General features: G+C 44.0%; 1 protein-coding gene across 1 annotated transcript in view; it reads right to left on the bottom strand.

Annotated features, from left to right (window-relative positions):
* Positions 1–25,266, bottom strand: part of ITFG2 (integrin alpha FG-GAP repeat containing 2) — a 1,163,252-nt gene that overhangs the window by 1,049,250 nt on the left and 88,736 nt on the right. The window contains exon 2 of the mRNA XM_069628496.1: positions 13,184–13,279. Coding sequence (XP_069484597.1) covers positions 13,184–13,279 — 96 coding nt within the window. The remainder of the gene's footprint in view (positions 1–13,183; positions 13,280–25,266) is intronic.

The raw sequence follows: 25,266 nt of genomic DNA, 5'->3' as shown, positions 1-25,266 counted from the left end.
TATGGGCCACCAAAAATGTACTGCAGGTTGTCTCAGAACTCACTGGTAAAAATTACACAAGTAGTCTAAAAAAGGAGTGTATGCGAGGCAAGAAGTAACAATTTATTCTGGGCTCAGTTACAGCTGGGAAAGCAAAATTCAAACAGAATGCAGAACAGAACTGCATGAAAAGCACAGTCGAAGTTACGCTCCAAAGATGAAACTTGTATAATGGTAGAAACTAATTAACATCAAAACACATTGCAACATTAGGTTAATCCCCCAAGTGAAGCTAAATGACAGAGCTATGTCATTCCCCTATAGCGGGACATAAATTATCCAGGCATGATTGGGTCCTGCAAATCTTACCACACCACCCTCAACCCATGCTGTGACACCACAGTCCAACCCAAAGTTCCCACATCATGGTGCCAAAACATAAGTTGAGATATTTGAGATGACCAGCAGATCTTTATTCATCTGCCACCGGACATCTCTGCCCGTTTCCCCTGAGAGAACGAAAAGATCGGGAGAGAGTGTATTTAGTGAGAGCATGTTGTAGATAGCGTGGTCCCCAGCCCCAGACAGCCTTATGGAGGATGCATAGGGTTTTGAATTTGATGCTTGCAGCAACCAGGAGCTAGTGAAGGGTTTTAAGGGCTGGAGAGATTCAGTCCCTGGGCTTGAGGCCAAGGATAATTCTTGCAACCCTATTCTGGATTAGCAGGAGGGGACATGGAGAATAAGAGGGTAGATTAATGAAAAGGCCAATGCAGTAGTCTAGCCTAGAGAGAACCAGAGCTCTAGAGACATTGAGCTTCTGGGGGAAAGTGAGGAAGGGAGAATTCCTTTGCGGGGGTAGAGTTGAAAGTGGGCCTTCTTGGTAGGGTCCTGAATGTAAGGGAGGAAGGAGAGAGAGGAGTCGAAGATGATTCCAAGGTTTCTGGCTTCAGATGAAGGAGAAGGGGAGAGCCGATACAAGATACCCAGAGTGAGGGGCAGAAAGAGGGAGCAGGAGTCCCAATAGGAAGGATCTCAGTCTTGCTGGCGTTGAGGCAGAGGTCATTGGAAGTACACCAGGACTGGATGGCTAGTAGGCAGTCAGGAATGATGGAGGAAGTGAGAAGAGGATCAGCAGGAAGTTTGAAGAAGAGTTGTGTGTCATCCGCGTAACACTAGAAGTTTGGGGAGAAGGTGAAAATGAGGTGTGCAAACGGAGCAAAATAGGTGCTAAAGAGACAGGGAGAAAGGTTGGAGCCATGAGGAGATAGACGTGGGGGAGGAGAAAGAGCCCAGAACAACCTACGACGGGTGGTCACTGAGCAAGGAAGTCAACCAGTCCAGTGCCCGCTCCGAGATACCTACGGTATCAGGGAGCCGTTTTAGGAGGATAGACTGGTTGACTGTATCAAATGCCAAGGATAGATCAAGTAGAATGAGAACATCTGGAGAGTTGGAATCAAAAAGATGCAAGCAATTCTTCACAGGTGTTCAGAAAAGCTGTTTCTGTGCCTCTAGATGCTCGGATCCAGATTGATGGTCGTGGAAGCAACCAACAAGTTCAGTGTGCTGGGTCAGTTGGGGGAAAACCAGCTTCTCCAAGAGTTTCCGAAGGAAGGGGGTGATAGATATGGGGTGATAGTTGGCTGGACAAGATGGGTCTGCAGAAGGTTTTTCAGGAGGGGGCGCACTAGAGAGTGCTTAAGGGAGGAGGGGAAAGATCCAGTAGGAAAAGAATGGTTGCAGAAGTCAGCGAGTACAGGGGTATTTTCTAGTAAGAGTGAGCACCCAGGCCTGTTTGCATTGCTTAAATCTAATGTGTCCCGCATCCTCGCCTGTAATTCAAGCCTTATTAACTATAGGTTATTTATTTACAACATCATCAATAGGGCCATTCTCCAGCCTAATGCATAACCCTATGCGGCCATCACTAAAGCCTCCATCCCCTTTTAGTGGGCTATTCCCGCAGCTGATAAGTTTGTGCCTTTTTACCATGCTGAACTTGCATTTCCACTACACCGCTTAGGACAGATTTCTTTTTTTGCAACTTTGCCGCCATACTTTCTATGGAAGCCTTTCTTTTTGCACTGTTTTTGAACCTGTTCTGACTTTTTTAAGGAAAGTAAAGCCTTCAGCTTAACGTCCCTTGTCTTTTGCTTATTGGTATGAGGAAACCGACCAGTGAATCGGACTATCAGTACTGGGAAACGTTGTTTCCCTTTTGAATTATTGTACTTTTTGTAGGTTTTAACATTGCACACAGCACCTTGCAGTGCAATGGATATACTTTTGGATTACCATTTTGCATTATTTGTATTGTGCACATTCACGTTCATCACGTCTGGCTACTAAACGGTACAAATACCCTAAAATGGCCGTGCCACAAGAGTTTTGCTTGTTCTTCGGCCATATTGTTTTTTGGCGTTCTTCCTGCTTGGCCAGGTAAGAAAATCCCTTATTAGGTCAAGCACTTGCTGCTGCTTTTGCATGCTAGAAATGCCCTTCTTGTGTGTTTGGCCTAGAAAGGGGTGCGATATTCCAGTCCAAATCCACATCAGTGGTGCCAGAGAGGCTAGGTACAAGGCATAAAATAACCTGCATCGCAATTCACTAGACCAGAATTATTAATTGCTTTTCATTTTATAAATCATGTTGCACTAACTGTGATGCAATTTCAGAGAAGGTGAGCATGTTTATTATTCTTTGTACCAAGCTCCAGGACAGTACAGGGCCTATACAAAGGAAAGCAGAGATCCAGGCTGCAGGCTGACCCCAAAGTACACTTTTAATGAGCACTTTGGCTGATGGAAACTGCAGATAAGGGTTACTGTCTGGGAGCTTGTCTGTCTTCCACCTGTAAATAATGGGAGGGACGCGGGTTGGCACTAAACAAGTTAGCCCTTTCTCTCTGATCTATCACAGTGTCCACCTCTGTTCCCCAGCATTTTTCGATTTCATAATTTGCTTCCTCACTTTTGCAAACCTTAAAAGGTCTACCCCCTTTTTTTGGTCACTTTGCTCTCATGTATCCACTGACCCTATAACTTTCTCTTGCCCATCTAAACTCATCACTTCTGAGAGGCTCTTCTTTCATCTATTTCTTTCTCACACATCTTGCTTCCTAAATCAATTGTCTAATTTCCCTCTCTTCGCTGTCTACCTTTGCTGAGTTCTATACTCCACTCTGACTGCAATGGCCTTAAATATGATAGGCTTTCAAGTGCGCATGCAAAAGGCTATTGTGTCATGCATCTGAAAGGATGTGAAAGGTTGAATATGAACATGTGCATTTTTGGTGTGCATGCAGGTGAAAGGCTACAGTTGTTTGTGCCTGAAAAGCTATGCTGCACATGTAAGGCTGAGGTCTGTGTGCATATGAAAGTCTGCATTGCTCATGCAAAGCTGCAGTGCCATGGTATGTGTTGCTGTGGGTTTTGTACATGTTACCATTTGGACACCATCTTAATTCAATGACCGCACCAAAAGCAAGATTATGTTTCACCCATCTATTACCAGGTTCTATAGTCCGAACCAAGCATGCAAAGCGTAGGCTAGTCTTTTTTTTAAATAAATGCACATGCTATGTAATGGGAACTTGATGTGCATGCTGGCATTAAACTCATGACAAACGTGAACTTTGCTTTCCATTGAAAGTTGCCAGGTTTAGAATTTAAGTGGATGTGCAATACATGAAGCCTCCCCTAATTTGCATATCTATTGACATCGCTGGAAGCGCTACCACAGAAAATGAGCTCATATGTAGCCTTGGATACTAAATGTGATAAATTACATTACAAAATGTTTTTATAATTAAGCCAAGAGACAAATAACTTTGCTGTGCAGATTAAGTGGCGTTATCATTATTACATATGAAGCAGTACCTTGAGTGAGCTTTTTTGTGTAGCATACACATGCCAACTGAATGGCTTGTGGGCACTTCTGTGAGATCAAATGATTTGCCAAGGAATCACACACTTTAGTTAATTGTGAAGCCGGGATTTGAGGCCAGTCTGCAACATAAGGGCCCTAACCGAATATCTTCCCAGCTTTAGTTGGTAGAAATAGTACTTTGGTTTTAAATAACACTGTTTTTAGAGTTCTTCGGAAAGTCCAGTAGGAGAGTTCAGCACGTAGGGTGGGAGGGAGGAGGTTCCAGTGTTTGGCAGCTGTAGCTGGGAAACTAGAGCCTCCAGCTTTGGTCCTTTTGAATTTAGGCAGAGTGATGCGCTTGGCGTAGGCAGATCTGGGGACTGTCTATTGTTGACTAGCGAGGAACTAGTGGGAAGCCCTGTTGAATTTGCACGGGTAGCGGTGTCCAGTCGCATGTCCAACAAAAGGCATCCTAATTGTAGCACCAGTGGTGAAACATGATAGCGAGGTCCTTGGGGCCTCTGCTGGCGTACAGGGGAAACATGTCTTGTATTGGCTCTGATTGAAAGTAAGGATATACAAATTTGCTAATAGTATACATTGAATTGCTAATAAAAATATTTTTATTTAGCAGTCTCGACTAATCAATTTTGCAAGGCTAATTTATGCCTTGTAGGTATGGGGCAAATGTGAAACCATTAGTTGTCCTTGATTGGACAACTACTGGCTGTTTGAATGGTGCAGGTCCTTAACATTGATGGGCTTACTTGCTTCCATCTCAGATTTTGTGTAAGAAGAGGGCTCTGCAGCCATTTCTTTAGATCATTATTGGAGCCAAGAATCCCTCGAAGAAGCACAGCCTACTGATGATCCAAAGACAACTCCTGGAGTGGCTCAGCATCCCTTCTTTTGTCTGGCCCGGTGAAGCCCTGTTTGACTACCCGATCTCCAAAGACCCTGGGCAGTGCTTGACAAGCGGGCCAACTAGTCTCAGTGTCTTCTCAATGATCCTGCCTTTTTGAGCCTTCCGAAGCCTTCCTGGACTGCCCGGTGGACTGACCAGCTCCATCGTGGTTTATTTTACCAGAAGCGTTGCCATTCCACGTTCCAACCCAGAACTTGGGTGGTCGCCAGCTCATCCCACAGGTCACCTTCCCACCCAAATGTCTGGGAAAATCGCAGTCAGGGGGTTAAGAAAACATAGTGCTTTTGTTCCCCCGGTTCTCCATAGGATAACAATGGGAACAAGCCCCTTTGTCTCCTGCATTCCATTTAAAACATATTTAGTTACCATAGTAAAATTGTTGAATTACTTCTTAGAACTATCACCAACACAGTGAATTTCAATTTACCTGCAGACCCTCCCTTTAGGGGAGAAACATTGTGGCTCCTGTGACTTTTCGGCACAAGGCCCCATTCTTATTACGGTTTAGACTGCTTAAGTTAGCAAATTAACTTGTGACCCGGTTCCATCCTTTATTGCATTTAAACTACTTACCTGCTTGCTGAATATATGATTTTAATGCATATATGAACCTATGGTGAATGTATATATTTGTATCAGAGTATTGTGCAATACTAGTACCTGTTAAAACCATGTTTCAGTGTGTCCAAAGGCCTAAAAAACAACTATGTTTTATACTTGCTTTCTAAATTAAAATAGTGTGTCCTACTGCGTGGACTCCTTGAGGGTTCCTGAACCCACTAACACTAGACTCTCCTGAGAATAAGCCTGGACTGCTTTCCATTGCTACCTTGATTGGGCTTTGGCTAACCTCTCAGAGATCCCTGTTCACTATAACTAGGGTAGCCTCCTAAAATCTATCCACCAAGCCAGATTCTAGAAATTCATTTTAACAATCCCTATAAGGAGAACCATGCCAGCATAAAGGATAAGGAAACAAATAGAGTTTTAAAACGTGGGCAACAGTTCAAGTTCATAAGGTTTGTTTGTGTTTAATAGAAAAAGGAGTCCTCATTAGGGCTCATAAAATCCTCCCTAGTGTCTGGGGTCTGTTGTCTCACATGAGAGGTTTACAGCATTTATGGCAGATAATAACTATTTAGCCCATCTCCTGTTGCATGGGTAAGAATGAACAACTGGTTCTAATTTGCAGGTTACCTAGCGCCCATCTTGTTACAGCGGGTCTGTCGGGAGGGCAGTGGTAAGCAGCACCACGCTGGCCTATTGGCAATGGCCAGTGCCAGAAGGCCTGGGCGAGAAACACCATGGCTACATAGGGTACCATCTTGGCCACAGTCCTGATTTAGGAATCCATTTTGCCTCCACAAAGGCATCTTTTAGTTGACAAAAAAAAGAAAATAACATAAGATAGCCATAGCAAAAAGAAATATGTTTTAGTCTAAGACAGGTCTCGCTTAAGTGAGCCCAAGGAGAGAGCAGTGGGGATGATCTGGGGATGGACTCTTGATCTAACAGTTTATGGTTGTGTTCAAGTGAAAGAGACCGGACCATCTTTATGAAAAGTATCCTTGGAATATATACGTCTAGGACAGTCACCATGTAAGCCACACTGTTGTATGTAGATTGCAATGCATGCATATGTATGCCTTCTCTGCAGTCTGTTCAATGAAAGTTTTTGAGAGAAAACAAAATATATGTTTTGGTGTAAATGCAATCACTTGGAGTAGAAACTCGTGGTGAGAGTCCTTGGTAATGTTTCCATAGTAGTGTTTCACAAACAGCCAGCAAATCTTCAACATGAGAAATGTTGGTATTTATATATCAAGAGTGGCCATCAGAGAATTGTCAAATTAGTGTTGTAATAATTCTAATGTTTGTAGAAAAGCAGTGGTGTCTTTAACGTGGTGTTCATTCTGTGACATGAATATTAAAAGCATCAATAGCTGTTGGTTCAAGTAGGGCTGTTGAAGTTTGTGCAAAATTAAGACTAGTATGGTCGGATGTTCCGGTTAAGAATTAGATTTTTTTTTTAAAGCCACTTTTTATAAGTCTTTCTTTTAAAAGGGCTTTCAAGAATGTTCTTAACTAGCAATCAGATATGTTACACTCACCTGGTATCCACAGGGACGCCACCCAGCCGGGTTACTTGCTGGTATGCTTCTCAGCTTTGCCCTGATGTGGTCTGCGGGGAAGGTTCTGCCTTGTGGTAGAATTAGGCATGCTCTCCATCCTGCCTTCTTTGCAGTGGTGCGTTGTCTTTAATGGGTGAGTGCGGTCCAGTTACTTCACTGACGCCGGCCCGTTTGATATTTTTCAGGTAGGTCTTTTTGCTGTTCTTTAGTTTTGTTGCTAACCTGCATGCCTTTCTTTGTTTAAAATGTCTCTTTTTTCTCCCTTAGGTATGCAGAGCTTCAGCGCGGCGAACTGGCTCGGTTGAGCCCCGCTGGTAAATGATGGCGCATTAAGAGCGCTATGATGCGGTAAGTAAGCGCTATGCGCAGCGCTGCGAAGTCTTGCCTTTGCTAACCTGTGTTTTCCTTCCTTGTAGGTCACGGTGTTCTTCAGCGCGAGTGGAATGTCCGGAGTGGTGCCAGCCGAGAGGCGACCAGCCAGGTAAGGCTTTTGAGCAGTTGGTAATTTGTAAATGTCTCTACTGCTTTCTTTAATGTTGCCTCTATCTTCCTCTTTCAGGTCGTTCTTTCCGGGAGGCGTGCAGTTTCGAGGAAGCTGTTCTCAGTAGCTGCGAGTGTTTAAAGATGAAGACTGCAGGTAAGATGCTGCTGCTAATGATGTTCCTTTCGTCTCCTTGCAGGTTCTGCTTCTCCGAGGTTCGAGGGAATAGCTGGACACGGTGAGTGTCACGTTGCAAGCTGCAAAGTAACACGAAGCATGTTCTGCGGTTAGGGTGTGGTTTATGTAGCCCATGTAAAGTAGTACCAGGGAAAGTAGTTCCAGGCCTGCCCAAAACACTAGACCACATAGCTTGGTTCTTATGGAACCAAGCTATGTGGATGCCTCCATGTTGGCTGACAATACAATAAAGTAGTTCCCAACCACATGGTTGTTCATGGTGTTTGAGCCTGGCGCCATAGGCGTCAGGACTGGCCCCATGAGGGCTTTTGAAGAGGATGACAGGCTCTAGAGGCCCGAGTCCTGACTCCACCTGGCCAATGGGTTTGCCAGGGGGGGGTTTTGGGCGAGGGTCGTGACAAGATCTTTATGGGCTGCACAGGCTAATCATCATCTAGGCTACAATATAAAATCCTAAGTGAGACATGGAACTGGTGTCATTCCGTTCCACATGTAGTCCACTTCAATAGTATACTGTCCAAATCTGCAATTCCTAAGGCTTTTGGAGTGTATTCACTGCTGAAGTTGAGTATGAGTGACAATTTTGTGTAACTTTTATTGTAACGCTTTCACTTGGGGTCATTGTACATCCTACAGACATGGGTCTGGCGTCATCCCATTCCACATTTCGCCCACTTTGATGGTATACTGTCCAAAGTGCAATTCCTGAGGTGTTTGAAGTTCATTCACTGATGAAGTTGAGTATGAAGTTGTGTATAAGTGACGATTTCTGTGTAACGTTTCATGCAAGTCTGGTGCTATTCCGTCCTACATGCATCCAGTCCAAATGTACAATTCCTAAGGCATTTGAAGTGTCTTAACTGATACTGACTGCTAAAGTTGTGTGATGAACTTGTGACTTGTGTAAGTGACGGTACTGTGACGCTTTGACTTGGGATGTAGATCTGCTTCCATTCCGTCCCACATTCCTCCAACTTTGCTGGTATACTGTCCAACTTTTGGATTCCCCGAAAGGGGGCTGGAGGTGCGAACAAAGTGAGCCCTTGGGTGGGCGAGGGGAGGGGTATCCCTCCAAGCACCCAAGCTGCAGAGGCCAACGCGCAGCAGTCACCAGGCGAGGGGGGCGAGCGACACAAGCCACTATATAATAAAAGGTCAGATGTATGTTTGTCCGAAACCGTCTTACAGCCGCCTTTGCCGTTACCACCGCTAGAGAGAGCTTACACATCCAATAATAAGACTTCAAGTTCAACTTTGAGGCAAACAAAATGTGTATTTCAACAATTATAACATACAATTAGCTGCAGAAAAGGCCCAAGACAGGGATACCACTTTAACAGCATACAACAAGTTGAATGAAGAGAATCATGCACATGAATTGTATTACTCTAAAATCTCTCAACATTATTTATTTGAGTCCAAAATCCATAAGTGGATTCCAAGACAATGAGGAGCAGATACAACAATAAGCTGAATGTACTATGTTGAACTTTCAACGGATTGTGAGAGATTTTGTTTGAAGTTACTACTCCTCCACGTAAAAGGAGGAAGGTCCTTTTAATAAAAAAAAATCTATTAACATAAATTACATTAAAATACACCACATAAAATATTTACACCCTGACAATGTATTCCTTTACGCATATTAGTTGTGGACACAGGCTTTTCCACTAGTATCCCTTATAAATGGGGAAAACTACATTTTTGGTTCGGGTTCTCTCAAATTGCTTGCTCGGAATTATCCATGACTTGTTACCATTCTCTCATCTTGACCTGGCTTAGTCACATTTTCCATTCATCGCTCATCCATCTCAGCATATGTGTGATTAACTCTTTCCTATTGATAAAATTAGGCCAAAGGGTGCATTAAATATCTAATTTCCCCCAAAAGTATTGGTTAAAATGTCACTGTTTAACCCACCTAGGGGGAAGATCTCGACCCTGTACAGGCTGTTGGACAGGGCAGACCCCAAATCCAAGGAGCCCTACATGAAAGGGTGGGAGAGGGATCTAGACCGAGAACTAGACAGGGCCAGCTGGGAGCGCATCTGGACGAGAACCCACAAGACTTCCAAATTTGTGACAAATAAAGAGGGAGCCATCAAGGTTTGCTATAGGTGGTACATGACACCCGAAATCCTTCACAAATGCAACCCCACCATCCCGCCACATTGCTTGAGGGGCTGTGCGGACACAGGAACGCTGTTCCACCTCCTATGGTCGTGTCCGGCCCAGCGATCCCCGTGTGGTGGGTAAAGTGCTGGGATATTGCTGTAGCTGAGAAAATCACTGCCATCTGCCTGGGCAACCAAAACAAGTTCCACAGCACCTGGGACCCATTCTTGGACTTTGTGAAGAGATTCCCAGGAGTGGCCAGATAGCCTCCATCCCTCCGTTGGCTGACGAAAATGGACTGTACTGCACAGCCATCTCATATTACGATATTTCACTTTGCCTCTCTGTCACTTTCTGTCTCACTCCCTACCCACATATATCTCTCTGTTTTGCTTTCTTGCTCTCCCTGTCTTGCTCTCTTTTCCCTCTGTCTCTCTTCTGTGAGAGTTGTGTTGTCAGTTTCATGCTTGCTAGAGGCACCCAAATCACTGTAGAGCAATAGAAACAAACACAGCTCTCTCAGGGGTGGAGTGGCTGAACTCTTTACGATCAAATGTAGAATAGAGCAACAGCACCTCCACCTCAGAGGTAGGGTCCACCCTGTCGTTTGGAGACATACATTGTCATTGTGTGTGACCTGCAGTAACATCACTATTACACAGAGAGCACATTCTACATACGGGGAGGTGAAATGGCTTACCTGGTGCAGTTATAGGCAGAAGACAAGAGTCTTCTGACAAAAGTCTGATCATCACAGCGAAAACGTGTTTTACCCAAGGCTCGCTTGGCTCCCTTTGTCCCTGCACGCTCAGGGGATCTAATGCTCAATGCAACACCTTAGTGCACTGCTGATCTCAAAACACTGCTGTGCCCCATATTCCCGTAATTTCCAGACCATAGTGGACTGTTAGGATCTTACTAAAGATCCCAGAAAATACCGGTCATCCAGCTGATTCCTTCCCAGGAGGTACTGCCAGTTATGCTGGACCAGACAGAGGTAGTGGTGCAGGGCACAGCGAGGGACTCTCCAGAGTCTGCGCTCCTCCCGATCACCCCCAGACAGCTGTGGTTTTGGTCTCTGCTCACAAAACCAGCGGTCTAGGACCAAAGTCAAACCTGATTACACTAAGTCAGGTAAGGGCCCAAATTTAGTCTATAAGCAGGAATGAGGTTACAAAAGCATGTCATTTGCACAATCGCGGCTTCTTTGCAAGGCTCACGGCCATGAAGTGATTACCACAAGGAATAGTTCCCCACCAAAGAAAAACAGCCCATCACCCTAGGTGCATTAAGCATCATTGGGTTTGTTTCATTCAAGACTTGCTTTAAAAAAAAATTAAACCAGCCAGATAGGAATACTGGATGAAGAAGATGATGCTCCATTGCATCAACTTACCTCTCCTTTCTAGCCTGTGATAGAACTGGGACTTGGAAACAGGTCTGCAGAGATCATCCTCTCCAGACCCAATCTCAGAGGCCATTTACATCATGGACAACATTTGTTTATTCCTTTACTAAGGCACAAACTGTACCAAGGGTAAAAGTGTATCTTGGGGGAAAGGGTTAGAGGGACAGAGGCGTACTACTTTAGAGACTGACCTGCTTTTATTTGCCCACCCCACTACCACCTGAACTGCTGTGCAGCTTCATGGGTTACTGTAGGTAAGTGGTGGTGTCTTTGTTACTCCCGTCGCAGGTAGCCCACCAACCTCTTTGCCTTGAGGGTGTGTGATTTTTACCCGCTGCGGAGGAGGGGAGACTTGCAGGTTTCGATGTGGACTCTCCATAGTTCCTTGAAACCTCACAGGAGTAATTCTTACTGTAAGTGGATCTTGAAAGGTCTGGGGAAATTCTGGTAGCCCCGCTTCTCCTACCAAATGACTTGCCATGCTTGTTTCTTAATGGGGATTTCTACTTTCCCTGGAGTTTTGGTAGCCATCTTTGTACAGTGACTATAGTGCCCTCCAAAGGTCTTTTCCCCCAAACTAACATTACAGCTTTCAACTTCTGAGTTGACCAGTGGGTGAGTAGGGGGGTTGTCTCAGACTATATAAGGCAACTTGTTTAATCGATCATTGAGTCTCAAAGATACAAGGTTATGTTCCTCCTCCATTTTATGCTTTTCATAAATATTTCCTTGTGTTTTCCCCTGTCAGCTTATCAGCCATCTCGGTAGGCTCCCAATTCTACTTCTGAGATTTCCTCCTTCAGTACGCATAGAGGTACTTTCCTGGTGATCATACTATTTTGCTTTTGTCAACACAGATTTGCAGGTACACAGACCCCGTTTAAGGGAAAATGTGGCCGGGCTTCTGTAAAATAAAACAGCAAGAAACCCACGTTGAGACCTGCTTTTGACACAGATCTTCATCAGATGTTATTTTAATATAACAGGTATATTTGTAGACCGCACATTCCCCCCCCTTTCCCCCCCCCCCGGAGGGGCATCTTGGCGCTATTGACAGACAACAGATGTTTATTGTTACCCAACTTAATGGTACTCATTTTAACAACCTCAGAAGGATGAAGGGTTAAGTGGACCTGGGCTAAGGAACTACCGAAAAAGACTTCAAAAGAGTGCTCAAATGTATATTTCCATTTATTTTCTTTTTTTATTATTGGGGATCGGTTTGTTGAAAGCACTGTATGCAACAGAGACCTTGTAAAACTATCAAAAGCTGAAAACACGTCTTGTAAAGTGGCTACTCCTGTGCCCAAATGTGTTAAACGTATCAGGCAGCTCCTACCAGTCAGCTGTACAGATATGGGCCTGACAAATACTAACTCCCCCAAAATAGGAAGCAAAAACACTCCAAACAAAAAATAGGAAATAACTGACATAAGAGACTCCTCTCTTTTCACCCATGAAGCTCCACAGATATGTTTGAATTGCACAGGAAGGAGCTCTAATATTTGCATGATACGAAGCGAAACACCAGGGTAAAAATGCATCTTTTAATCTGCAGTAATTTTGAGAAGCAAAGAACAAGTTATTAAAAAAAATTGCTGTTTTAGGGTTAAAATACATTTGTGCTCTCCTAACAAAATACTGCTATTGGGACTTGGGAAGTAAGGTTTAACTGCCTGGAATAATAGAAAGAGAGAAAGAAAGAGAGAAAGAGAGAAAGAGAGAAAGAGAGAACGAGAGAAAGAAAGAACGAAAGAAAGAACGAAAGAAAGAACGAAAGAAAGAACGAAAGAACGAAAGAAAGAAAGAAAGAAAGAAAGAAAGAAAGAAAGAAAGAAAGAAAGAAAGAAAGAACCCGTTTGAAGCCCCCTCCTCAATGAACTGCGTCAAAGGATCATGGACATTTAAAGTCAGGTTTTTGGTTATTATGTTATTATAACCAGAAAATGCCTTATTTTCAAAAGAAAATACTAATCTGAAGAAGTTGACGGCTCACTGATCAAGATCACAATTCAATGTTCAATCCATCAAAGACTTCCCCAAGAGGAGAAAGGAAAATGCACGACTCTTCTTACCATCCCGGAGCAGGAGCGTGTGAGCCAAGGCTTGCTCTCGTCATTTTTGTACATGTACAGCTTCCCATTCGTGTCTCCCACCACCAACTCATTCAGCTGTGGGAATAGAAATAGCAAAGACGAATAGTTCATACAGAATGCATACACAATCAGCTAAAAGATAGAGCTCTTAATATGCTGAGCATGAAACGGCAATTGCTGGCAGATATGCACCATAAATATAAGTCAATTACTAAGAAAACACACGTCAACTATCTCAATTTCTAAACGATTACAGATTTGTCGTTTACAACTATTATAAAAAATAAATCATACAAACAACTAAGTGTTACTTTTCGTTGCTTCAAAAACCTGCAGAAAGGCCAATCCAAGTGGAAAGGTGTGGGTGCACAATTGCTACGAGAAAGATTTGCCCAGGCAAGACATGCCATCCTTTTCACAATTGCTCTGGAACCCCCTGCGATATGGATTCGAACTGACCCAGGGCTGAGCAGTTTTGACTGAAAATTTAAAACCAGAGGTGATTTTCTTTGTACATCAACAATCTGGTGGTATATGTTACTGCAAGGAAGCATCTTGCCCAAGGTGAATCAAAACTTGGAGGCATTCCACAGATTCGGCAGGATAGCTCATAAATTAAGCACTCCCTTTCAACAGTGGGCCAGCCAGCACTTTACAAATTCAAATCTTGCCAGGGTCGAAATAGCCCTTCATCTTTCCAAGTTCTGAAAATTGAGAACCATTTATTGAGTAAATAAAATCTTGTCTGAAAAGCAGTAAGGCCTTTATGGCATTCGTGAAGGAGTTGGCACTGTGGAGTAATTTCTTAATCTCAGATTGACACTTGATAAATATGTTCTTGGCCACAGGTTCCCAATCTTTTCTGGATTATTGGACCTAACCTCAGCCTTCGATTATGTTAATGGACAGAAATTATGGGAATCAAGTTCTTTGTTAGGGTTACACAGGCCGTTAATGACCATGTTGGCAGCCCTCCCCGATCACCTCGCTGCTTTGGTTCGTTTTGCCAGTCTGGTAAGCTATCCACAGACTTTCAGGTGAGCCGAGGAGTTACACACAGGGTTGAGCATTAGCCCCCTTGTTGTGTAATCTCTATATCAACTCCCTATTCAGTGAGCTAGATGACATAACGTCAGACACACCGAAATTAGCAAGAAGAAATAGCTGTGCATTGGCTCTCGCCGATGATGTAGTTTTAACAGCTCCCAAAGCTAGAGCGTTACTGTCACTTGTTCATTGCTTTGTGGAATTTATGGCTGCACGCAATCTCCCCCTAGTACCCCCATCTTAGTTTTTTTCATCTTCCCCCCTTCTTTCCTATGACCACTCTTCCTACTATTTACTTTACTCCCTAATCTCTCTCCCTCGTCCTTCCTTCCCCATCCCCCTCCTCTTCTCCTCCTTCTCATATGCAAATTGTTCTACATACTGTTTTTTGGTTTGATTCATGTATTTTGAGGTTAGTCAGGGCTTGAAGCATAGGCTACGCCCCTTCTTTGTAACTTTGAACATTCTGTTAGCTTGATAAATCTTGAATCTGTGCATTTTGCCACTACGGGACTTGCTACTTTTGTTGTTGCTAGCGTGTAACATCTTGTACTTAGATTTGACAACATTTGACAACATAACTTAAATTACGTGTTGAAAGTGAATTTGTGGAACTGAGCATTTCAGCAAGCTCAGCACCATTCTACAACAGAACGCTTGTAACGCCCATACTTGTTTGGATTGTGTGGATTGTGTGCTAAAGTGTGCTTTACTGCTGCACTATCCGTTTACTTACCTGCAATTACCTTGAACTACAAGTCCCAGCGGCACTAGCGCTGCTGAAAAAGAAACGTCAGGCGCTTCAGCGCCGGCGCTTCTGAGACGATGCCGGTCTACGCCGGTCCACGGCGGACATCGGCCATCGGCCCGACACTCTGCTCCGCAATCAATAAACAAAGGTAAAAGATGGGATTTCCAAATTTATTGCACTTACTCAGTGATGCAAAGCGCCTAGAGAATGAACAACTTGTCAAGCGCTACATCAACTCTAGGGAAGTGCCGCACCCTGATGCTGCACCACCCTTAAGTCGTAGTGGGACTGCGATCTTAGAACAACCGAAGACTCCCTCTAAACCAGAGGTCCTTAAAATAGCATTACTTAATACGAGGTCTCTTAACAAACATGCCCAAAACGTTCACGATTATATCCTTGAAGAGGAACTAGATATCCTCTTCCTTACTGAGACCTGGCTACAAGAACCTACCGGTCCGACCATTAGTACAGCTGTCCCACCCAATTTTAGTATCCACTTTGAAAACAGAGCAATAGGAAAGGGAGGCGGAGTCGCCATAATAGTCAGACAAGACATACATCTTTTCACCTCTCCCATTCAATGCCCGGGGTGCGAAGTTCTCCATCTCAAATTCACCCCCTCTCAAAACAATTGTATCAATTTTATTGTAATCTACAGACCCCCATCACTCACATCGGACTTTAATGACGACCTTTGCCATATTCTTAACAATCTCAAAGGAAGGAACTCAGGCACACTCCTCCTGGGTGACCTAAACAGATGGAGGGGAAACCCCATCGACAAAGAGGCCATTAGCCTAGAAAAAAACCTCTCCAACATCAGTTACTCGATCGCCAACAATGGTCCTACCATCAATTCAAACAACCAACTTGATTGGATTATTACCAACAATGTAGACCTCACAGTTACAAACACACAGCCCTGTATCTGGAGCGATCACTATAAAATTGAAGCCACACTATCCCTGTCATTTGAAAAAACTCACCTTGACAACACACCCAAAACTATCCAGAGCAGAAACCTCAAGAGAATCACGCCATATATTCTCTCGCAGGGGATCTCATACATCATGGATAACACCACTGATGATGATCCCTGTGACATTATTATTACCACCTATAATAACCACTTCCAAGAGCTTCTAGATAAGAATGCCCTGCTGAAAAACAAACAAGTGCGCCCCAACCCCAACCACCAAAGTTGGTACACCGTGGAACTAGGCACCCTTAAAACAGCCAAAAGGAAACTCGAAAGACAGTGGCTTAAAACCCCCACAGAACTAAATAAAGACAAATGGAAGAAATCTGATATCCTGTATAGAAATAAAGTAATTGAAACAAAGAAAAACTATTATAATGAGCAAATTACAGGTGCATCCAACGCCACAGGAAAGCTGTTCCAAATTCTAAAAACTTTTGAAAAGCCGCCTACTCTCACCCCTCCCTTCCAGCCAACCATGTTGGATTGTGAAAAAGTTCAAACTGCATTCGCACAAAAAATCTTAAAAGCTAGAGACACCATCTTAAATTGCAATATCATTGACACCACACTGACTTTTAACAAAGCTGACCCCGAAATGAAAGCATCCAAATTTCAATTCACACCAATAACACCAGAAATCATGTCAGACACTCTCTCCAACATGAATTGCACTTCATGCCCTGAAAATATACTGCTCCCCAAATTCATCCTAGATAACGCAGGCATTTTTTCACCTTTTCTTTGCCGTATGGCAAACTCGTCTTTTAGAGACCGGACTGTTCCCACCAGTCTAAAAACAGTAACAGTTACACCATTGGTTAAAAGCCTGGCCTTGACCAGCAAAACCCGGCCAATCTTCGACCCATCACGAATTGCAACTTCTTGTTGAAGATTCTTGATAAAATAGCCACGCACCAACTCCAAGAATACGTAGACAAGCACGATTTGCTACACCCCCATCAATCAGGATTTAGAAGTGCACACAGCACGGAATCAGCATTACTCGACCTTCAGTCTAAAATGCTGGAAATCCTTGATAAAGGAAAGGCCGGCCTGCTCATACTATTGGACCTCTCGGCGGCATTTGATTTATTAGATCATGGAAAGCTCTGTGAGGCCCTGGGAAAAGCAGGAAACTGTGCCGAGGAAGCCATCGAGTGGATATCCTCCTTTCTGGACGACAGAAAATCTAAAATCACCTGGGGTGGATATTCCTCTAGTACGAACCCCGTGGATTGCGGCGTCCCACAAGGCACCAGCTTCTCCCCTCTCCTATTTAATCTATATATTCGCTGCCTCTGCGCCCTTCTCTCACAGTTGGGAATTTACTTTACCAACTTCGCAGATGATACACAACTGATTATAGAACTCAGCGGAGACCACACTACAGACAACAACAGGCTGTCAGCTATCTATAATACCATAGAAAGCTGGATGAAGGCCCACTGGATGTGTCTGAATGGTTCAAAAACAGAACTTATGACATTTGGATCTACAAAAGCCTTATCCAATCTAGGCCCAGTCTATTCGTCATTCAATATCAAGGACACCAACATTGTGGTATCAAGTAAAGTGAAAACACTTGGCATATACCTGCAATCCTCACTAGGAGCAGATGCACAGGTCTCATACCTTAAAAAGAACTGCCAATACTACCAGAGATTACTACGCCGCATTAGGCCATATCTCAACGCCAAAAATAGCGCCACCATTGCTAGAGCCACGATTCTGTCCCGACTGGACTATGGGAACGCGTTGATGGTTGGTTCAGTAACTCCTGCATTAAACAATGGCAGATAATCCAGAACAACGCTGTTAGAACCATCACCGGGAAATCTAAGCGCGAGCACATCACCCACGACCGAATAGGCCTCCACTGGATCGCCATAGAGGAGCATATTAAATTCAAATCGCTGATACTTGTCCACCGCTGTCTATTCGGTACGGCCCCAGCATACCTTAAAAGGGAATTTCACTGGTATGAACCAAGCCGTTGCCTAAGATCAGCCAAAAAAGGGTTTCTTAAAGTTAGCCATACCAGAGTCAAAGCTACCGGACTTGGGAGAGCTTTTCCCACCAAAGCCATTGCACTCTGGAACGAGCTTCCAGATAACCTCAGACTGGAAAGCAGTTACTCCCTATTTAGGAAGCAGCTGAAAACGTTACTTTTCCGGTAATTCGTTATTTATTCAGCCTGGACTTCCTTGAGTCCTCCTCTTATGTAGTCCTGTGACCTCCGTCTTTTTTTCGTGTTCTTGTCGCGCCCTGATGCTTGCGAGCTTCGGCGTGTTATAAATACATAAATAAAAAAATAAAAATAAATAAATAAAATATATTGTTGCTTCTACTGTTCCATGTTTAATGTATCCTTGTTGTTAAACTGTAAAGCCCCTTGGATTAAGGCACTATATAAATACAATAAATTCAATACAAATACAATCTCAGTTTGAATGCTAATCAATCTAACCTAATGTGTGTAGATCGTTGCAGAGGTAGACTCCCTCCAATATCGGCATCAGACTAACGTGTTGACAAATTTTCCTATACGGGAAACACGATTAGGAAAAACTTGGAGTAGGATGCCCATGTAATACACTGTTACACTAAAATAGCACAAGTTAATGGAATCTGGGAAGTTGTACCTTGGATCCAATCTTACATATTTAGCAAGCAAAACCAGTTGCGGTGGCCTGCTATGGGGCATCAGTTTCTCCAGGTAAATAAGAAAAACCCTTTGCTGTGGTGTTTATTTAGGGGTATAAAAGGGTACATCAAGCTATTTATTACACTGTGATGCCGGTATGCGTTAAGTTACATACTTAATGAACTTTAAACTGCTGAACTTTTGGGTACAATTATGGATGGAAAATTAGTAATCATATCTCAGTTACTGGGCCATACAGGGCTGGGTAGCTGCAGATACTTACTACGGCAGGGGAGCAGAGTATTTGCAGTCAAAATGTGTCACTATGTTCCGGCTCGCGCCCTTCGTTCCCTCTCTGCCCTTTTGATAGTTGTCCCTCGGTTTAGACACACCCGTACCGGGGGTCGCGCCTTCTCTGTGGTGGCAGCTAGGGCCTGGAATGAGCTACCACTCGATCTCAGGAGGGTGGTTGATCACCTTGCCTTCCGGCATAAATTGAAAACTCTGCTATTCTAACGCACTCTCCTCTGGTACTAAACTGTTCTAGTTTCCTCAGCGCCATGATGCCTTCGGGCGTATGCACGCTATATAAATTCCGCCAACATAACATACTGGTCGCAGAAGTGCCACGATTGCAATTTTTGAAGAAAGGGTTCAATCTAGTGGGTCTCATTGAAATATTACCTTCGGCAGCTTCAGTAGACTTGATGGTCATGTGGTCTGAAATTATTTGTTTAAAAACTTTACCAAGACATAATTCTGAACATGAAAAGAGCTCATTAAAACATTACATTGAGCATGATTTGTTTTTCCGCACAGATATTTATCCTGACTTGTTCCGTGAACCATGCAAGCGAGTTGTGTTTAGCATAAGGGCTAATTGACTCACACCGGCATCAGTATTATGGTATACACGCATTTCACCGCAGTATTTTTCATCGCGTGTTTTTTCATCGGTTTTTATTTCGAAAAAAACTCATTGTTTTTTTTGGGGGGGTTAAAAAATGAAATATACGGTTGTGGGTGTAAGGGAATTAAAAAAAAAAAAGAATTTAAAAAAGGGGGGGCTTGGGGGGATAACCCCCCCCTAAAACAAAAAAAAGATGTTTTTCGAAGAAAAAAAACGCCGATGAAAAAACCGGCGATGAAAAATACCGCAGTGAAATAACGAAGAACCAGTAGTATATATCTGGAATCGTAGATACACTAGTATCCTACAAACATGTGCATTGTTATGACATTACAGAAGAGGATTTGACACACTTTTTATTGCGTTTATCCCATTTTTAAAGCTTCAAGGGGGAAAACTACCTGTTATTATTTGCATCTGGGATTCAACCCTGTTATTTTTTTTTTAACTTTGTTGGGATTTAACCCTGTTATTACTCACATCAGGATTAAATGACTGGGAACTAGAGTGCGTGCTTGACCACCTTTTTCTACTTAGTATTTATATATATTACCTGACTGGAATGTTGCCTAAGCCGTGTATTCTTACATTGAAAAAGCATTGTTTTAAGGAGAACTGTTATATTACAGTAATTATTTAACTTTAGTTTTCAAAGTTTTGTGAATTTGTCATATTGTAATTTGTCTTGCTTTTAGATGGCCTTTCAATCATCAAAATAAAGTGTGAATGAATAATAATGGCAGCTGTTTCATTGCAGCAAAATAAAGATTTGGGGACCATGAGCTAAAAGCAGCTCAATGGTGTGGGCCATCAAGTAACGAGCAGGAGCTACTGCTACCTAAAACGCCCAAGGAGCTAGCTCATAGAATGTACACATCCAACTTTATTTTTTTTTTTGTTTAAATCACAAGTAAAGCAATGAGTATTTGGCACGAAAAAGCTTACAGAATGTACCATTGATAACAAAACGGAGGACATGGATCGTTTGCAACGGGGTGTGAGAATGTGACTTGAAGACCAGATGTTGAAGGGGAAGGTGGAAACAAACCAGGGACAAGGGCAGGACAGAATGACATAGGAACGGGATGGTGGAGAAAGTGCTGAATTGAGGATGGCGGGATGACGGAAAAGTGCTGTAGGCTTGTCCATGAAGGGCAGGGAAAGGCCACATGAGAACCAAAACTATAATTTTGTCTTTACCTAGGACCCAATTTGCTTTTAAATGCCTTCTGAAGGTTTCCTAAAGCACCTTTATCGAGATTCCTAAACATACAGTTAATGCCACATAGGCATGTTGTATGACATCACTTGCTTTGGGAAGCAAACGGTAGCTTCTGCAGCAAATGGTGTCAAGTTAACCAGGCTCTCATAGGCTATACCATAGAGCTAAATAGCTCCCAGCTATTTGCATCGATTATTACAGATCTGAAAAGCAGGTAGAACCCAGCATGAAAGGCTTTATAAAAACCGACTATAAGTATAAAGATGCTCTTGGTAGAGCACTCATTTCCCAGTTAATATTTACTTTGGAGACGTGAGAAGCAAACACTATGAGAGATTACCAGTTCAAGTTTATACAGAGGGCTACATCACATGGGCATCAGCATGTCTCGTGTTCAGGAAAAGCTTCAGAAGGACAAACGCGGACTTAAATGAAGTTCATCAGCCTCCCATGTTTGTAGAACCTGCCATGCAAACTCTGTTACAGAGTGCCTACAAAATGGAGAAAACACTTCAGGAATGTCCAATAGAATCAAGCTAAATTACCACGTTCACCTTTCTCAAACGGGTACATTGATTTGGTGGGTGTCGGGATGTAGGGCTCCTGCATATCCACAAACACGCATTTAGTGAAAGACTCGGTGGGTCAACTCAAGAACCAGACTATTCTTTTCGATATCTAGACACTCAATTGTCAATCATAAATGTGGTACAGTATATGGGGCGGGTTTTGATTGTTTTTGCCATGAATTATGGGGGAATGGAGCGATAAGGTTACACTTTTGGCCCCCCATTTGGATGCTAAAGATTGTAGGAGAAAGGATGCTGCCATGTGTGGGTTTGATGTTGGATGAGAGTGGGCATGCATTTCTTGCTCTTCCAAGGTGGACTCAGGTATTTAAAGTCCTCTGACACACACTGCAGGAAAATGGTGTACGAGAGGAGAGGGTCCTTTAAACCGGTCACTCTTGATGCTGCAGGGGCCGGGGGTAGGGGGGGGGAGTAAAAAGGAGGGTAATTTCGCATTACTACAGGCTCCTACTAATGGTACCTTTAAGGCAACACTCCACAAACAAAGCGCAGAGTAAGAAGGACCAAAGGGGGTTGGAAGATGAGCAATAGTACGAGGCCCTGGACAGTGAGGGGATGTGTATATAAGTGCTAGCTAGGTTCAGGATGGTGCAATTCAAATACCTCCACGGGGTGTGTGAGGAGGGAAAATGTAAAGTTGCAAGATACTAGCCAGGCACACAAAAATGCACTTGCACAACGGAAAGGGAACCTGAGAAAGTGCTTCTGGTGTCAGCACGTAACTGGGAAATTGGGGGGCGAGACGCGTGACCAGAAGATTCTCACGGCGACACAGCCCAAGCCAGCCGAGTCTGAAGAACTCCGGAGGGATACAAGGATAAGTGTTATACACAAATATCAAAGACAAGATGAAAAGTAGGAACTCTGCACAGTTGGGTCACTCAGTAAGTAATATTACTTATTAATAAACCATTAGTCAAATACTAGACATCGAACTCGGAAGTATGTACCTGCCCCAAGACACTAGGACCTAGGATTCCAAGTTAAAATTACCAATGTTTAAAAGGTCAAAGGCTAAACTCCCACTGAAGAATAAGGGATGCATTGGATGCTACAGCAATACTAGAAATAAACCTGCAACTATGTCAGAACTAATCCTCTGACTGGTGAGATAACAGTCATATCTTTTGTATACCTAGATGTCTTTCAAATCCCTAAACCTGGGTATCAAATAATGCCCTATTAGAAATAACAGAGCCAAATAAAAGTATGAAACTTGTCTTCCAGTGGCTATCTCCGAAAGTAACTGAATCTGACCGGGGTAACACACTGCATGCAGATTGAGGAGGGTAAAGAAAGACCTGCCTGCAAGAGGTGGATTTCCCAGCAATCAGAAGAACCGTCAGCACTTACGAATTAGGGCTTAAGAGGGCTGAGCTAGACAGAAAATCCATGGAGCTACTCTCCTAGGAGGTGAGGTAGGGTGGGTTACAGACCCCATTCAAGCACTGTAGCGATGGGAACCCTTAAACCCAAGTGCTCTAGAGGTATTGAGGCGCTCCGGATTAAGGTCTTGGTGGGGGGGGGGCTCAAGTTAAAGAGCACTTCCAGTCCCCATGTCAAGAGCTGTGAAAAGCATAAACCCGGCAGCATGCCTTTTCGAGTAGCCCATCAGGATCTCAAAGCTACTGCATATTTCAGGAGACTTGCATCCATGGGAGAGATTGGCAGATATCACACAAGTTGAAGGAGGAGGCAACCTCAATGGCAAAATGGCAAAAGAATGCTAGCATAGTGAAGGGGTAGAGGGGGTTGTTAACCTTCACGATTGGTGGAAAAGACATGTGAGGGAGTTGCAAGTGACCCAGAAATGGCCTGTAGGAGATACAGGGCACTGGTCTCCGGATCAGCGTGCCCTTCATTAGGAGGTCCTTTTTAGGACACTCCAGAGGATCATCAAGTTACTAGCCATGATGTGGGTTACCGATGGATCAAGGGGGTGTGTGACGGATCACAGGGTATGGTCACTGCTCCCACGGGGGAGGCCCCTTCCCATGAGGCTAGGGAGGTGAGGCTGCTATGGTCCCATGGAGAAGCCCTCCATGGGACCAGTGAATTATCTCGGGAGAATGCGGTATACAGCCCCTTCCTTTCTGTCCCCACTTTCCTCCCACCCCAGTCAAGTCCGTGTGGTCCCTCACACGTCTATATACCTCTATAAGGCAGAAGACCCCATCCATACAGGATGTGCTGGGACGAGAGTGAGGCTTACCGAGGTGGAGTTCATACAACCACCGACACAAAGAAGAACAGGCAAGCAGGCAAAAGGTCACTGCAGGATCAACATACGCGGTACAGTGAACTAGAGTCAGCCCCAGTGATAAAAAGGGAAGAAAGGCTGTGTACCTTGTCCTATCCTCCCTGGAGGAACTGAGAGCTGGCTGGAGGCTCACCACAGAGAACAGGAAAGTGTGACAGTGCCTCACCAAACAAGCTGTGTTCCCCGTTGACCAGGCTGGAGAATCGGAGGCCCGGTGGAGACCAGGAGTTGGATCGCCCAGTCAGGCTAATGAGCACACGCCGAGAGGGACCAGACCTGGGAACGCTGCAAAGACATGCTGAGACCACTGGAAGACGTGCAGAAGCCTGCAGCAGGAAGAAGCAGCTCAAAGAAGCCGCCTGAGCAAGCCGATAATGCCACAAAAGGCACTTGGTTTACTGTAGCAGGTGATGGAGATACAAGAGAACGAAGGAGGCTGTTGGGGAAGGAGGAAGAAACTCATCTCCCTCGTACCAGCACATGGGAAAAACTAAGAGACAGTCACATGAAAACCAGTGCTTGGCAGGTTAGTGAACAAGGCCTGGTTACAACACGCAACAAACCTGAGAGAGGGGTCTGGGACCCATACGAGGTTGGGTGATACCTGCAAGAGCAGCACACAGGGGTCAAGGGCCCCTACAATCCCATACAAATACAAAGAAGCACACAGTGAAGGGGCTGGAGCACAGAGCAAGTCGTGGAGATCCTGAGACAACTACAAGGGGTCTGGGACCCACGTAATGGAGAAAGAGGTGTAAGAAATAAAAAGGTAAAAGGGTCGAGGACACATTGCTAAAGTAAGAGATACTTTCTGTAATACTAAGATCTACTGCCAAGTCGGGCAGGATAATGAACCAGACTTGATGCTACATTTGTAAACTGGAGAAAGAACAGGGCAAGAGACTCCCGCCTGATACTTGGGAACTGTCATTTTGTGATAAACATTTACAGTGAAGTCTGGCAGGATAGTGAACCAGACTTGAGTGTTACATTTGTGAAAGAACCGGGGAAGGGACAACCCCCTTAACCCTTGTCCACCCGATACTTGGAACTGTGGTTTTTTTGGGCATACGTTTGGAAGAGTATCCAACATCAAGAACTATTAAGTCATTGTGTCTTTTGAATCTAAATCTAGTACGAGAGAAGCCTCCTTCCGGATCAAGAAGATACCCAGTTTTAGTCTAGGATGTAAGGGACGGAAATAGGTTTGGACACAGGATGGTGGACATTTGACTTTATTGGACATCCTGACAAAAGGACCTCATCATGGGTTGGGCAGATCAGTAAAAATTTGACGGTAGCGCTATTACTACCGCATTACCACTCCGCCCAATCCAGAGTTTGGGCGGACCTCGGCGCATTCACCTTTGAGCTTGAGGTGAATGTGCAGACAGCCTGTCCATTTTTAGCGCATTTACCGCAGCGCAATTTGCGCCACGGTAAAAGCACCGAAATTGCCAAATGGAGTCCTAGCGACTAAAAATAAATGGGGATTTACTGCATTACCGCAACTCTGTATTCAGCGCCAATAGCGCCGGACCAAGTTGTGGTATGTGGTAAAGCTATTTGCATTGGGCGGTATCCCGGCTGATTACCGCCAGGATACTGCCCAACTTGCAATGACCCCCAAAGTCCTTACTCTTTTTTTGAGGT

Source organism: Ambystoma mexicanum, chromosome 12 (genome assembly GCF_040938575.1).
Source record: "Ambystoma mexicanum isolate Mex_15411 chromosome 12, UKY_AmexF1_1, whole genome shotgun sequence".
Lineage (NCBI taxonomy): Eukaryota > Metazoa > Chordata > Amphibia > Caudata > Ambystomatidae > Ambystoma > Ambystoma mexicanum.
This window is presented reverse-complemented; position numbering and strand designations above follow the sequence as displayed.